The sequence below is a fragment of the Oryctolagus cuniculus genome, chromosome 8, assembly GCF_051225735.1.
Source record: "Oryctolagus cuniculus isolate XC-2025 breed Fujian yellow rabbit chromosome 8, ASM5122573v1, whole genome shotgun sequence".
NCBI classification, from domain to species: Eukaryota; Metazoa; Chordata; class Mammalia; order Lagomorpha; family Leporidae; genus Oryctolagus; species Oryctolagus cuniculus.
The window spans coordinates 44553221-44570662 of record NC_142874.1 but is presented as its reverse complement, the minus strand read 5'-3'; the positions used below and the strand labels follow the sequence as shown (position 1 = coordinate 44570662).

The following is a 17442-nucleotide window of genomic DNA, read 5'->3' as shown; positions in this document are numbered from 1 at the left end:
GCAAGATATTGGCATAGGCCAAGACTCCAGAAACAGGGAATCAAAGCCAAAATTGATAAATGAGATAACATCAAATTGAGACACTTATGCACTGCAAAAGAAACACTCAACAAAGTGAAGAGGAAACCAACAGAATGGGAGAAATTATTTTAAAATTATGATAAAGTATTAATAACCAGAATATATAAAGAGATAAATAAACTCAACAAAACAAAACTACTTGGTTACTAAATGGGAAAAGAATTTAGACATTTTTTCAAAAGAGGAAATACAAATGGCCAACAGACACATGAATAATGCTCAAGATCACTAGCTGTTAGGGAAATGCAAAACAAAACCACAATGAGGTTTCACCTCACCCCATTTAGATTGGCCTTAATACAGAAATCAACAAACAACAAATGCTGGCAAGGACGTGGGGAAAATCGTACCCTCATCCACTGCTAGGGGGAATGTAAACTGGCAAAGCCACAATGGAAGACATTATGGAGATACCTCAGAAATCTGAATATAAACCTAACATATGACCCAGCCATTCCACTCCTGGGAATTTAACCAAAGAAAATGAAATCAGCATACAAAAGAATTATCTGCACACCCATGTTTATTGAAGCTCAGTTCATAATAGCTAACATATGAAATCGAACAAAAATCCCATCAAGTGAAAAGTGGATAAAGAAATTATGGGATATGTACACCCTGGAATACTATATAACATAAGAAAAAAAATCTGGTCATTTGCAACAAAATGAAATAATCCAGTCCCAAATGTAAAAATATCATATGTTCTCCCTGACCTGTAATAACTAATAGAGCACCTAAAAGGCAATCTGTAGAAGTGAAAACTCACACTTTTAGAAGAAATGACTTTGAACAGCCTTTGTCTTGACTGTCAAGGAATTTTTTTTCTTCATACTAAGTGTTTGGTAATAAAAACAGATACAATTAAAAAGCAATGAATGCTCCAACATAGAAGCAGTCCATACAGCAGACTCAAAGAATGACAATAGCTTTATTAGCACTCTGACCTCAGAATCGGCCCTTAAGGTATTCTGGTCTGGTTGAAAAGCCCATGAGAGCATTTCAAGCTTGGAAAGCCAAGACACTGTGGCAAAAAGTGTCCTACATGAAGGATCTTTGTTGGTGAGATCCAAGTGGAATGAAGTAGTCACCAAAGAAGGATGTAATTTACTCTGAAGTGAGGAGAGAATTTCTATTGGCTTATGGCCTTCTCTAAATAATGACAAGAGTTTGTGGATTCAAAAGGCTTCCATAGCCAAGGCAGCTCATGCCAAGAGCCTTGTATGTGATCATAGATGACATACATAAGAGTGTTAATTGTTAAATTAACAACAGGTGTCACCTTGCACTAGCTTCCCATGCAAGACTTCTGTCCTCATAGAGATAGTTAAAAGTAAAACATGTTCTCAAAGATTTACTTCATTTTATTTTATTAAGTGGAGGATATTCTTATGTCTCCTAAGTCATAGTTATGTCTAAGTGCTCACAAAAGTGCCAGGATAAAAAATTAACAAACAAAATCAATAGACTTTGTATACCCAGAAAATCCCAAGGCTCAGAAAGAACTTCTAAGATCAATCCCATCCATAACAGCTACAAAAAGAATTAAATACCTGGGAATAAACTGAACCAATGATGTCAAATATTTCTATGATGAAAATGACAAAACATTAAAGAAAGAAATAGAAGAAGACACAAGAAATGGAAAAATCTTCCAGGCTCATGGATTGGAAGAATCAATATCAGCAACATGTCTATACTGCCAAAAGAAATTTACAGATTCAGTTTGATCCCAATAAAAATGCCAAGGACAGTCTTGTCAGATCCAGAAGAAACAATCCTGAAATTCATATGGAAACACAAGATATATTAACCATCTAAATCAATCCTATATTACAAACAAAGCCAGAGGCACCAGATTTCAAGACATACTACATTATTATCATCACACCAGCCTGGTACTGGCAGAAAAACAGACATGTGGTCCAATGGAACATAATAGAAACTCCAGAAATCAATCTATGCATCTACAACCAACTTATCTTTGACAAAGGAGCTAAAAATCAATCCATGGAGCCAGTACCATCCTTTCATCGAATTGTGCTGGGAAAACTGTTATCTCGACATGTGAAAATATGAAACAAGACCCCTTCCTTACACCTTATACAAAAATCCATTCAAAATGGAGCAAAGACCTAAATTTACAATAGGATACTATCAAATTACTAGAGAACATTGGGCACACCCTCTAAGACACTGGCATAGGCAAAGACTTCTTGAGAAAGACTCCAGAAGCACAGGAAATCAAAGCCAAAATTGACAAATGGTATTACATCAAATTGAGAAGCTTCTGCACTGCAAAAGAAACACTAAGCAAAGTTAAAAGGTAACTGACAGCATGGGAGAAAATATTTGCAAACTGATAAATGACTAATATCCAAAATGTATAGCGAGCTCATTAAACTCAATAAGAAGAAAACAAACAATCCCATTAATAAATGGGAAAAGGACTTGATCAGGTATTTTCAAAACAGTAAATTCAAATGGCCAACAAACATGGAAAATGCTCTGCATCACTAGCAGAAAAACGCAAAACCAAAATGCAAATGAGGCTTCACTTCACCCTAGTTAGAATGTTAGCATCAACAAACAATGAATGCTGGTGAAAACATTAAAGGTACCCTAATTCCACTGCTGGTGGGAATACAAACTAATGTAGCCAATATGAAGACAGTAGGAAATACCTCAGAAATCTGAATATAGACCTACCATATGACCCAGCTATCCCACTCCTGGGAAATTACCCAAGACAAAAGAAGTTAGCATATGAAAGAGTGACAGGTACCCCCATGATTTTGTAGCTCAGTTCTTAATGGCTAAGATATGTATTCAACCCAAATGTCCATCAACTGATGACTGGATAAAGAAAATATGGTAGATATACACTATGGAATACTAAACAATGGTAAAAACAAATGAAATCCTGCCATTTGGAACAAAATCTATACAACTAGAAACAATTATACTTAATGAAATACACCAGTCCCCAAAAACAAATGCCATAGATTCTCCTTGAATTTTGGTAATTAATAGAGAACCTAAACAGTAATCTATAGATGTGAAACTGACACTTTGAGATGCTATGATTTTTGAACAGCCCTTTTCTTGACTGTTGAGAAACAGTGTTTTTTTTTTTCTTCATACTATTTGTGAACTCTATACTTAATGTAGGATTAATCTCATGATTACAAAGTTAACTAAAATATATTTTTGTAAATAACAGGAATAGGAGATGGATAAGGAAGACAGGTGGGAGTGGGGGTAGCAGGGAGGGTAGGGAAGAATCAGTATGTTCCTAAATTTTTATATATGAAGTGAATGAAGTTTGTATACCTTAAATAAAATTTTTAAAAAAGAATATATATCATTAGAGTACTATAATGAATTTTTTTACAATTATATTTTATTGATTTAATTCATTCATTTACTAGTTCTTTTTCAAAAAAAGATTTTATTTATTTACTTAAAAAGGAGCATTACAGAGAAGGAGAGAAAGAGATAAATTTTCCATCTGCTGAATCACTCTCTGAACCATTTTTTGACAGGCAGAGTTAGACTGTGAGAGATAGAGAAACAGAGAGAAAGGTCTTCCTTCCATTGGTTCACCCCCCAAGTGGCTGCTACGGCCAGTGCATTGTGGCCGGCACGCTGTGCTGATCCGAAGCCAGGAGCCAGGTGCCTCCTTCTGGTCTCCCATGAGGGTGCAGGGCCCAAGGACCTGGGCCATCCTCCATTGCACTCCCGGACCACAGCAGAGAGCTGGATTGGAAGAGGAGCAACCGGGACAGAATCTGGCACCCTGATCGGGACTAGAACCCGGGGTGCTAGCGCCACAGGCGGAGGATTAGCCTAGTAAGCCATGATGCCAGCCCTGCTGATTCACTCTCCAAATGGCCACAATGACCAGGGCTTGAACAGGCCAAGGCCAGGAACCAGAAGTTTCCTCCAGGTCTCCCACATAAGTGCAGGGACCCAAGGACTTGGGCCATCCTCTACTGCTTTCCCCAGGTTCGTAAGCAGGGAGCTGGATCAGAAGTGAACAGCCAGTATTTGAAATAGAATCCTTGTGGGATGCTAGCACTAATTGGATGCTAGCTTAACCTACTACACCACAGTACTGACCCAACAGATATTTCTTTACAGCCTACCATAAGCTAAGTACTGTTTTAAGCATTTGGAAACACTGCAATTCATACCATACAAAACACATTCTTAACCTCACAGAGTTTACAATCTATTTAGTCAAAATAAAAAAAATGCAAACAATCATATAAACAAGAAAAATAACAGAAGTGCATATAGTTAGAATACTAGAGACTGTATATTATATATCAAGATGCTATGCAGTGATAGTATTTAAAAATTATTATACACTCACACAAAGGTCATATAAATTATACTATCCAGGATAAACATGTAGACAGAAGATCGTAATGTAAAGAATATGTATAATAATGACTAGAAGAATAGCAATATTCACTCTAACTGATGGACAAGGGAGGATGTCTCAGTGCATTAGAACAATCTTGAGAGATGAGTTGGAATTTATCAGAAGATAAGGCATATGGGTATATGGGTCTGGAGCTAAAGAGATGGATCTAGAGCATGGCTTTAGATTAGATTAGGGAGTAACAACCCTGGTCTTTGGAGTCAGTGAGACATGAGTTTGCATTCTGGGTCTGTCACCTACCAACTGTTTGCCTTTGAGTGAATGACTAAATTGAGACATGGATTTGCATTCTGGGTCTGTCACCTACCAACTGTTTGCCTTTGAGTGAATGACTTAATCGGTCTAACCTTCAATTATATAGATCTTCATCTATATAATAAATATAGCAGGTGCCTCACAGAATTACTGAATGATTAAGTATATGGATTGTTGTGGCAAGCATTGTGGGACAGTGGATTAACCTGCTGCTTGTGATATCAGCATTCCATATCATAGTGTCAATTTAACTTCTAGCTGCTCTACCTCTGATCCAATTCCCTGCTAATGCACCTGGGAAAGCAATGGAAGATGGCCCAAGTGTTTGGGCCCCTGCCACCCATGTAAGAAAATTGGATGGCGTTCTGGACTCCTGACTTCAGCTTGGATTAACCTGGTTGTTGTAGCCATTTGGGGAGTGAACAAGCAGGTAAAAAAAATTTTCTCTGTCTCTCACTCTACAAAAAAGTATATTGACTGTTTGTGACAGAGTTTTATGTTCTTTCACACATTTAATCAGAACTAAGTATGTGTATTGTGCATACATATGCTGAATATGACCGGTTTAATTCTGTAATTAATACACAGTTATTCTTAAGTGTTGAAATTTAACTGAAATGTGATCCCTGTTAAACATAAGAGTGGGAAAAGAGAGGGAAGAGATGTACAATTTGGGACATGCTCAGGCTGACTTGCCGCAAATGGTAGAGTTAGAAACATACCAGGGGACTCCAATTCAATCCCATCAAGGTGGCATGTACCAATGCCATCTCACTAGTCCAAGTGATCAATTTCAGTTCACAATTGATCATAATGAAAGGACTAAGAACCAAAGGGATCACATAAACAAGTCTAGTACCTGCTAATACTAACCGATAGAATAAATAAAGGGGAGAGTGATCCAACATGGGAAGCGAGATACTCAGCAGACTCATAGAATGGCGGATGTCCTAAACAGCACTCTGGCCTCAGAATCAGCCCTAAAGGCATTTCGATCTGGCTGAAAAGCCCATGAGAGTATTTCAGGCATGGAAAGCCAAAACACTCAGGCAAAAAAAAAAAAAAAAAAAAACAACTAAATGAAAGATCTCTGTGAGTGAGATCCCAGTGGAAAGAACAGGTCTTCAAAGAAGGAGGTACCTTTCTCTGAAGGGAGGAGAGAACCTCCACTTTGACTATGAACTTGTCTAAACAAGATAAGAGTTGGAGAACTCAAGGGGCTTCCATAGCCTTGGAAACTCATGACTGGAGCATGGGGAGATTACTGAGCAATAAACAGGAGTGTCAATTGGTAAAGTCAACAACAGGAGTCACTGTGCACTTACTCCTCATGTAGGATCTCTGTCCTTAGCGTGCTGTACATTGAGATTTAATGCTATAACGAGTACTCAAACAGTATATTTCACTCTGTATTTCTATGGGGGTGCAAACTGTTGAAAGCTTTACTTAATGTATACTAAACTGATCTTCTGTAAAAAAAAAAAATAAAGAAGAAGAAATTATCAATTCCCAACTTGACTCTCACTGGGATTAAACATGACAATAGGTCTGATCTGATTTCATCATCATTTAAAAAATCATCTATTATTTTTCACTTTATGTTTCTGTGTGGGAGCAAACTGTTGAAATCTTTACTTAATGTATGCTAAACTGATCTTCTGTAGATAAAGAGAATTGAAAATGAATCTTGATGTGAATGGAAGGGGAGAGGGAGTGGGAGAGGGGAGGGTTGTGGGTGGGAGGGACGTTATGGAGGGGAAGCCATTGTAACCCATAAGCTGTACTTTGGAAATTTATATTCATTAAATAAAAGTTAAAAAAAAAATGTATAAATTTATACTGAGAGATAAACAGATTATCTCTAAGAGGATCAACATGATCTCAGACTGCAATTACATTCTTCAGGACTCCTCCCAAAAAAACAAGGACCTGAACTGGGTACTTCTGATCTACTCTTCCCTTTATGACTCACTTTCTAAGCTTTAAGTCTCAAGGACAAGACGTTTTAGATTCTCTCAAATGTTTTCCAAGACCTGTCCACTCACATTTTTCTGTATTTGCCCATTCAAAATGGGTCATCCTAATTTACTTTGAAAATCAGGACTGCTGTTTATAAAAGTTATCCCTGGGGGCAGGAGGGGAATTCCACACAGCAATTATGATGCATTACATAACTGAGTGCCTGGGTTTGAATCTGTGCTGTATTTCCAGTTTCAGCCTCTTGCTAATGGGTACCCTGAAAAGCAACAGACGATGCCTCAAATACTTGGATCCTTGCCAACCACATGGGAGACCTACATGGAGTTCCAGGCTACTGGCTCAGTCCAGAATGTTGTGGGCATTTGGAATGTGAACCAGTAGATGGGAGACTTTTGTCTCTGACTTTTCAAATACAACTTTTTTCCGAGTTTCAACTATATTAGGTTTTAAGTTTTTAACTTTTATTTAATGAATATAAATTTCCAAAGTACAGATTATGGATTACAATGGCATTCCCCCTCCATAACATCCCTCCCACCCACATCCCTCACATCTGCCGATCCCTCTCCCATTCCATTCACATCAAGATTCATTTTGAATTATCTTTGTATGCAGAAGTTCAATTTGGCATATAATAAGTAAAGCTTTCAACAGTTTGCTCCACACAGAAATACAAAGTGTAAAATACTGTTTGAGTACTAGTTATAGCATTAAATCACAATGTACAGCACATTTAGGACAGAGATCCTACATGAGGAATAAGTGCACAGTGACTCCTGTTGCTGACTTAACAATTTGACACTCTTGTTTATGGCATCAATAATCACCCTAGGCTCTTGTCATGAGCTGCCAAGGCTATGGAGGCCTTTTCGGTTCACCGACTCTGATCATATTTAGACAAGGTCATAGTCAAAGTGGAAGTTCTTTCCTCCCTTCAGAGAAAAGTACCTCCTTCTTAGATGACCCGTTCTTTCCACTGGGATCTCACTCGCAGAGATCTTTCATTTAGTCCTTTTTTTGCCACAGTGTCTTGGCTTTGCATGCCTGAAATATTCTCATGGGCTTTTCAGCCAGATCCGCATGCCTTAAGGGCTGATTCTGAGGCCAGAGTGCTGTTTAGGACATCTGCCATTCTATGGGTCTGCTGTGTATCCCACTTCCCATGTTGGATCGTTCTCTCCCTTTTTTATTCTATCAGTTAGTATTCGCAGACACTATTCTTGTTTATGTGATCCCTTTGACTCTTAGTCCTACCATTATGATCAATTGTGAACTGAAATTGATCACTTGGACTAGTGAGATGGCATTGGTATATGCCACCTTGATGGGATTGTATTGGAATTCCCCTGGCACATTTCTAATTCTACCATTTGGGGCAAGTCCAATTGAGCATGTCCCAAATTGTATATATACTCCCTTATTCTCACTCTTATATTTAACAGACATCACTTTTCAGTTAAATTTCAACACCTAAGAATAATTGCGTATTAATTACAGAGTTCAACCAATATTATTAAGTAAAAAAAATACTAAAAGGGATAAAGTATTAAGTTGTTCATCAACAGTCAGGGCAAGGGCTGATCAAGTCACTGTTTTTTACAGTGTCCATTTCACTTCACCAGGTTTCCTTTTAGGTGCTCGGTTAGTTGTCACTGATCAGGGAGAACATATGATATTTATCCCTTTGAGACTGGCTTATTTCACTCAGCGTGATGCTTTCCAGATTCCTCCATTTTGTTGCAAACGACTGGATTTCATTGTTTTTGACTGCTGTATTGTATTCTACAGAGTACATGTCCCATAAGTTCTTTATCCAGTCTATTGTTGATGGGCATTTGGGTTGGTTCCAGGTCTTAGCTATTGTGAATTGAGCTGCAATAAACATTAAGGTGCAGACAGCTTTTTTGCTTTCCAATTTCAGTTCCTTTGGGTAAATTCCAAGGAGTGGGATGGATGGGTTGAATGGTAGGGTTATATTAAGGTTTCTGAGGAATCTCCAGACTGACTTCCATAGTGGCTTAACCAGTTTGCATTCCCACCAACTGTGGGTGAGTGTCCCTTTTTCCCCACTGTGGGGAGCAACTGGGAGCAACTCGGACTAGACTAAGTTACTGGAATTAAGACTTATTCTATGCATCTGCTCTCCCACAATATGGCGCTGGGAGAGGAGGAAACAGCTTCTACACAGCTGCCTCCAGTTCAACCAATAAACTGTAGGACCTGCTCCTGATTGGAGGAGAGCAACGTACTTGGCGTGTGGGTAGCAGAGTTGGGATTGGTGGAAGAGGACTATAAAGGAGGAGAGAGACAACATGCACCAGGAACATCTATCTGAAGGAACACCTGTGCAGCCCCCGAGAGAGCCGGCCGGCGGTGTGCCGCTCCCCTATGGAAGTGGGGTAAGTGGCAGGGGGCCCGCCCCTCCACGGAGGTGGAGGGACGGTAGCCAACCCAGGAAGAACCAGCAGCAAACCCGGGGAGGGCTGAGCAGACAAAAGAACAATGCAGGGTCCTGTGTCGTTCCTCCACGAAGATGGGGAGCGACATAATGGTGCCGTGACTCGGATAGGAAACCTAGGTGGGAAGAAGTGGGAAAATACCAGAGAGAGAGACTAGCAAAGAGCCTAGGGAAAGCCAGACGGAAAAGGTGCCGGAAGAAGCTATTGAAAGCCTAGGCATAGACTCGGATACGGACTGTGGGAAAGAAGTTAGGATTGGACTTTAGGATTGAAAGCGAAAGTGAAAGCTGGAAGAAACTTAGACTCGGATACGGAATGTGGGGAGAAGCCAGGAGAAATGAGAGGGGAATATTGTTGGAAGAAAAGTTAGGAAACATACTGGGTAGAGAAAAATATGTTAGGGAGGATGAAGCCGCGGGGGCAGGCTGAGGCGGAGACGTAAGCTAGCTTGGGATTCTTCAAGTCAGCCCAGGGAACAAAAGGCGAAAAGCTAAAACTAGAGGCGGACACATAAGCCAGGTTGGAATCCGTCAGATTAGCCCGGGGAGCAAAAGATGGGAAGCCAAACCGAAAGGCGCAGACGTGAGCTAGGTTGAATTCGCCAGGTTAGCCCAGGGAACTTAGACTGAATACCAGTGGTGGAAACGTGAGCTAGGCTGTGTGATTCGGGGAAGCTGCCGCGTGCAGAGAGAGCGCGCGGGGCACAAACGGGGAGAGCGCACGGGGCGCTAATAGAGAGAATGCGGGGCTGGCGTGAAGGCCGTGGTGCGGGTGCAAAGGGCGTGGAGACCACGGAGAGCGTGCGAAGCCGGGAAGTGGCTCAGAGCCGGGAAGCCGCCGCGGGGCGAGGCGCCGAGAAGCAGCCTCGGGGCGGGCACCGGGTTGCCGCAGGGATAAGAGAAACAAGTTTAGAAGTAAAATGAGAGAAATAGGAATGGTGGCAGATAGAAGTAAAATAGGAGAAATAGGAATGCCCAGAGGTAGAGAAATAGAGAAAAATAAGGCCTCCCCACAACTTGGCAATGAGAGAGCTTGAATTCAGTCTGCCTGATTAGTAAGATGATACGCACCTGTGGGCGGCTGCAGGTCACCGAAGACAGGCACATTATCAACACCAATAAGTCTCCCCACTAGACGGCAATGAGAGGGCTTGGATTCGGTTTGCCTGATTGCTAGGGCTTGTAAGCACCTGCAGGCAGTTCTAGCAGAGCAGAGCATGCGCTGCAGGGCACCGAACACAGGCACTCATCAGCGCCTAAAAACCTCCTCACAACATGGTGAAGAGAGGACCCGGATAAGGTTTGCCTGATCGATAGGGCTTGTAAGCACCTGTGGGCAACTCTAGCAAGCAGAGCAGAGTGTGTGCCGCGGGGCACCGAAGACAGGCGCGTATCAACGCCAAAAATAAAAAGAAAGGGGGATCTGTGGGTAGCAACTGGGAGCAACTCGGACTAAACTGTTACTGGAATTAAGACTTATTCTATGCATCTGCTCTCCCACAATATGGCGCTGGGAGAGGAGGAAACAGCTTCTACACAGCTGCCTCCAGTTCAACCAATAAACTGTAGGACCTGCTCCTGATTGGAGGAGAGCAGCATACTTGGCGTGTGGGTAGCAGAGTTGGGATTGGTGGAAGAGGACTATAAAGGAGGAGAGAGACAACATGCACCAGGAACATCTATCTGAAGGAACACCTGAGCAGCCCCCGAGAGAGCCGGCCAGCGGTGTGCCGCTCCCCTGCGGAAGTGGGGTAAGTGGCAGGGGGCCCGCCCCTCCACGGAGGTGGAGGGACGGTAGCCAACCCGGGAAGAACCAGCAGCAAACCCGGGGAGGGCTGAGCAGACAAAAGAACAACACAGGGTCCTGTGTCGTTCCTCCACGAAGAGGGGGAGCGACACCCACATCCTCGCCAGCATCTGTTGTTGGTAGATTTCTGTATGTGAGCCATTCTAACTGGGGTGAGGTGAAACCTGATTGTGGTTTTGATTTGCATTTCCCTGATTGATAGAAATCCTGAACATTTTTTTCATGTGTCTGTTGGCCATTTGGATTTCCTCTTTTGAAAAATGTCTATTGAGGTCCAACACCCTTTCATAATGAAAACTCTAAGCAAATTGGGTATAGAAGGACCATTCCTCAATACAATCAAAGCAATTTATGAAAAACCCACGGCCAGCATCCTATTGAATGGGGAAAAGTTGGAAGCATTTCCACTGAGATTTGGTACCAGACAGGGATGCCCACTCTCACCACTGCTATTCAATATAGTTCTGTAAGTTTTAGCCAGAGCCATCAGGCAAGAAAAAGAAATTAAAGGGATACAAATTGGGAAGGAAGAAGTAAAACTATCCCTCTTTGCAGACGATATGATTCTAAATTTTGGGGATCCAAAGAACTCTACTAAGAGACTATTGGAAGTCCTAGAAGAGTTTGGCAAAGTAGCAGGATATAAAATCAATGCACAAAAATCAACAGCCTATGTATACTCAGGCAGTGCCATGGCTGAGGAAGAACTTCTAAGATCAATCCCATTCATAGTAGCTACAAAAACAATCAAATACCTTGGAATAACCTTACCCAAGGACGTTAAAGGTCTCTAGGATGAAAATTACAAAACCTTAAAGAAAGAAATAGAAGAGGATACCAAAAAATGGAAAAATATTCTATGCTCATGGTTTGGAAGAATCAGTATCATCAAAATGTCCATTCTCCCAAAAGCAATTTATAGATTCAACGTGATACCAATCAAAATACCAAAGACATTCTTCTCAGATCTAGAAAAAAATGATGCTGAAATTCATATGGAGACACAGGAGACCTCGAATAGCTAAAGCAATTTTGTACAACAAAAACAAAGCCGGGGGCATCACAATACTACATCAAGACATACTACAGGGCAGTTATAATCAAAAGAGCACGGTATTAATACAGAAACCGATGGATAGACCAATGAAACAGAACAGAAACACCAGAAATCAACCCAAACATCTACAGTCAACTTATATTTGATCAAGTATCTAAAACCAATTCCTAGAGGAAGGACAGTATATTCAATAAATGGTGCTGGCAAAACTGGATTTCCATGTGCAGAAGCATGAAGCAAGACCATTACTTTACACCTTACACAAAAATCCACTCAACATGGATTAAAGACCTAAACCTACGACTCGACACCATCAAATTATTAGAGAACATTGGAGAAACCCTGCAAGATATTGGCACCAGCAAAGACTTCTTGGAAAAAACCCCAGAGGCACATGCAGTCAAAGCCAAAATTAACTCTTGGGATTGCATCAAATTGAGAAGTTTCTGTACTGCAAAAGAAACAGTCAGGAAAGTGAAGAGGCAACTGACAAAATGGGAAAAAAATATTTGCAAACAATGCAACAGATAAAGGATTAATAACCAGAATCTACAAAGAAATCAAGAAACTCCACAACAACAAAACAAACAATCCACTTAAGAGTTGGGCCAAGGACTTCAAATAAAATTTTAAGAAGTGATTTTTAAAAGTTTTCTAGGTAGATATTTATGTTTATGCACATCTGCACGTGTGTGTGTGTGTGTGTGTGTATTCTAGGAGTATTGGAAGTGGAAGAAAGTTGTCCTACATAGAGAACAGATAGCAATGAGGGAACAATTTAAGTGGAAACATACTTCATCCTGATTTAAGAGCAAGTGGCACCAAAACTGTTGAGGGAGGGATAAACCAGGCCTTTTTCCAGAGCTTCCAAATGGGACAATCTTAAACTCTCTGCATAGCAATGTATTCATCGCATATCCTCATTCAAAAGTATGTGTACAGACTTTACTTACCAAAATCTTAAGACATACCAACCAGGTGACTATTCAAAATGCTACTTAATTGAATCTATGCAATATCTAATGAGTACCTTACCTTGGTCATTATTCTTTGAAATCTTCTGCGTTCAAGCCACCCCCTGACATGTGCCTGCATTGTGGTAATCATTTTAACCATTTTCTTGCTCATTAAAAATTTGTTTTTTTCTCGGAAAACTTGGAAGATCTCTATATGTGGTCCAATTCTTTTAACTTTACTGTCAACTTTATCAATTTTATCTGGAATACTTTTTAACCTAAAAATAAAATATAGAAATTTCTTTTAGATAATAAGGAAAATAAATGTTCCTGAATTCTTAAATTCTTTCAGTGATGACTGTATTGGATTAGGCAACACATATATAATTTATAAGTAGAATTCAATGTATAACATCACTTGAACAAGTTAATAAGGTTTTCCAAAGGAGACTGAATATGCTAGAGCACTAGAATCAATATTATGTACAAAATTAACCTTCCAAAGAAAGGCAATCCAACAGAAAATGAATTTGGCCAAATTATTCACTATTCAAAAGAGAGTATTTTTCTTTGGACAGGGTAAGTTAGTTCCATGGACATTCCTGTCTCCTATTTTGACCTGAAGACTATTCTTAAGTTATTTAATTATTCGTTCTCTGATATTCTGTTAACCAAAAAAAAAAAATCTGAAACATAATTATGATCTGAATACTCTCAATGTAATGTGATAGTAGTGCCATAGAGTACAGGCTCAGCAGAAGGCAAGGAAGATCCTAGAAACGGTGATGAGCCCTACACTACAGATAGGTATGACCCTTGCAATGAGGACAAACATGTGACAAAATTGAAGCTTTTCTACTATGAACAGACCATGCATAGCTTGGTAATTTTGTTTCTACTCTCCATTTATATGACTTTTGTATTTTTTATACAGTAGCCAGATTTTTACAAAGTCATCCAACATACAAAGTCTAGTTTTCTTGTGATTCTCAGCATGTATAAAAATTACTTTCTTAACATTTTTGTTTCTGCCTCTGTCTTTCCAGCTGGAATTGCGCTGAGATGTCCATGTCAATGCACCCATCAGGACCAGGAAGTGGACAGACCTTTGAATTAAAGGCCCAATTTTCTTGAATGTCAAAGTCAATCCAATGTGGACTGGCTTTTTTCTTACTTTTTTTTTTTTAGCCTGTATTGATTTCTGCATCTTAAACAAGTTTCTTTCTGTTTATATGGTTATGATTTTTTCTTCCCTTAGTAACTGAAATGCTGTGAGGCTACTTTTCATTATTTGACCTGCCAGGGTTGCAGGCGGAGCATTAGCCAAGGGAGCCATGGCGCTAGCACCATCTGTAGTTTGTCTTGAAACTTGTGGTATCTTCCGATACATCCTATTTTTTTAAAAAACTTTTATTTAATGAATATAAATTTCCAAAGTACGACTTATGGATTACAATGGCTTCCCCCCCATACTGTCCCTCCCACCCACAACCCTCCCCTTTCCCAATCCCTCTCCTCTTACATTCACATCAAGATTCATTTTCGATTATCTTAATATACAGAAGCTCAGCTTAGTATACATTAAGTAAGGATTTCAACAGTTTGCTCCCACACAGAAACATAAAGTGAAAAATAATAGATGATTTTTTTAAATGATGATGAAATCAGAGCAGACCTATTGTCATGTTTAATCCCAGTGAGAGTCAAGTTGGGAATTGATAATTTCTTTTTTTTTTTTTTTTTTTTTTTTTTTTACAGAGGATCAGTTTAGTATGCATTAAGTAAGGATTTCAACAGTTTGGAGTATCTTACAAAAAATGGTATTTTGGGGCCAGTATTTGGTACAGTTGTTAAAACACTGCTTGGGGACAGTGCCGCAGCTCACTTGGCTAATCCTCTGCCTGTGGCATTGGCACACTGGGTTCTAGTCCTGGTTGGGGTGCCAGATTCTGTCCCAGTTGCTCCTCTTCCAGTCCAGCTCTCTGCTGTGGCCCGGGAGTGCAGTGGAGGATGGCCCAAGTGCTTGGGCGCCTGCACCTGCATGGGAGACCAGGAGGAAGCACATGGCTACTGGCTTTGGATCGGCGCAGTGCGCCAGCCATAGCAGCCATTTGGGGGTTGAACCAACAGAAGGAAGACTTTTCCCTCTGTCTCTCTCTCTCTCACACTAACTCTGCTTGTCAAAAAAAAAAAAAAAAAAAAAAAAAAAAAGACATTGCTTGTGATGTCTGCAACCCATTTCAAATGGCTGAGTTCAGGTCCCAGGTCCATTTCTGATCCAGCTTCCTGATAGGCGCACCCAAGAAAGAAACTGATGATGGCTCGAGTAGAGGAGACCCTGCCACCCATGTGGAGACACGGATTGAGCTCCAGGCCCCTGGCTTCAGCCTGCCCCATCCATGGCTGTTGCAGGCATTCGGGGACTGTTTTAGTGCATGGATGTTCTTGCCCTGGTGTTCACTTTCTCCATCTCTGTCTCTGCCTTTCAAATTTAAAAAAAAGAAAGAAAAAAGAAAATTTTTAAAAAGTGCAACTTTGACTTCTTTTTTTTTTTTTTTTTTTTTTGACAGGCAGAGTGGACAGTGAGAGAGAGAGACAGAGAGAAAGGTCTTCCTTTTGCCGTTGGTTCACCCTCCAATGGCCGCCGCGGCCGGCGCGCTGCGGCCGGCGCACCGCGCTGATCCGATGGCAGGAGCCAGGAGCCAGGTGCTTTTCCTGGTCTCCCATGGGGTGCAGGGCCCAAGCACCTGGGCCATCCTCCACTGCACTCCCTGGCCACAGCAGAGGGCTGGCCTGGAAGAGGGGCAACCGGGACAGGATCCGGCGCCCCGACCGGGACTAGAACCCGGTGTGCCGGCGCCGCTAGGCGGAGGATTAGCCTAGTGAGCCGCGGCGCCGGCCGCAACTTTGACTTCTAAAAGGAGTCTTGCTTGGTTAATAATTTTTGTAAATGGGTCTTGATGTACGAGAAATAGCAAGAATGCAGATGAAATGGAAATGATTGTTTCCAGAGAGTCCGGAACTTCACAGTGTATTGTGAAATCCAATGGATTCTGAATTGATCACTTTTCCTCCTTTGTCTTAGAAGAAATAAGGGAATTTGTTATAGAAATACCCAAATTAGGGGGCAGGGCCAAGATGGCAAAATAGTGAGGGCGCGCACTGATAGTCCAGGAAAAAATAGTTTAATAAAAGTGGAGTTACGGTAGCCTCAGGAAAAGGATCAGGGAAAAATAGCAGAGGAAACTCTTCCGGATCTAGTGAATGTGACACGGTGGACCTATGGGGAGAGCAAGGTCGCCCATGGCGTGGAAGTCGAGCTGCAGAGTCTGCACGCCAGCACTGGAAGGGGAGGTGAGAAAAAGACCTCGGTAACCCAAGACATTGGCGGGGAAAGGCAGAAAGAGCCTAGAGGGAACGAGGCCTAAAGCCCCACTGGGGAGAGTTCACCAGGCTGACTGGAGGAGAGAAAAAATCAAATAAATAAGGGGAACCGGCACGGACATTAGCCTCTCTCTCCACTCACCTTACAAAGCTGAGCAAGACAAAGGGCAGGCGCCATTTTGCATATGTAAAGTGGCGCCCCTCATTAGCCAAGCAGAAAAACCTGACTCTGGTGGGGAGAAATAACAGGAGGTTAACACCTAATGAAAGTGGGGAGCTAACTAACTGAGACTGTGAAAATCTGAGGGGGAGCGAGAGAACTCACCAAGTACACAAACTCGGTAACCCGGGCAACCTGGTGAGAGAATGGGGAGAAATTTGAGACCACACTGAGGGCTGCATAAACTCTTTGTGTGGTCCCAGCAGTAAGCAGACAAATACCCACAGGGGCCAGATTTCATACATCAACTACTCTCAATTCTACTCAGTTGTGTGGAATTACTTCCCAAATGAGTCAAAGAGAGAGAGAGAGAACCATCTGGTGAATCACCTTTGGCACACCCTTAACCCTGAAGAACCAAACAGAGCTCTCTGGCCACACCCATCACAGCCTCTAAGGATCCATCAAAAGCAGACAGTCCACTTAGTCTAGAGTCACAGAAAAACGAGAAAAAACACCACACCGAAGAAACCAAAGAATATCTCCAATATGCCAAACAACAAATGCAAAAACCTAGGTAACATGAACAAGGAAGACACTATGAACCCCCCCCCAAATGAAACAGCCACCCCAATTCAAGATTATGAAGATGATGAGATAGAAGAAATGCAAGAAGCGGATCTCAAAAAATTGATAAGAACATTAAGAAGTTCTCAAAAACAAATTCTCAAACTACAGAAATCCTTAATTGACAAGATAGAAAATCTCTCTTGTGAAAATGAATCAGCTCTCACCCTGACTGTTGATGAGCAACTTAATATGTTATCCCTCTTAGTATTTTTTTTGTTTGTTCT

The 17442-nt window shown here is 41.2% G+C and overlaps 1 protein-coding gene across 1 annotated transcript in view; it reads right to left on the bottom strand.

The window, feature by feature from the left end:
• The window catches only part of IQCM (IQ motif containing M), a 459382-nt gene that overhangs the window by 257453 nt on the left and 184487 nt on the right, over nt 1-17442 (bottom strand). Inside the window, exon 8 of the mRNA XM_089301770.1 lies at nt 13124-13322. Within this exon, the coding sequence (XP_089157896.1) occupies nt 13124-13322 (199 nt within the window). The remainder of the gene's footprint in view (nt 1-13123; nt 13323-17442) is intronic.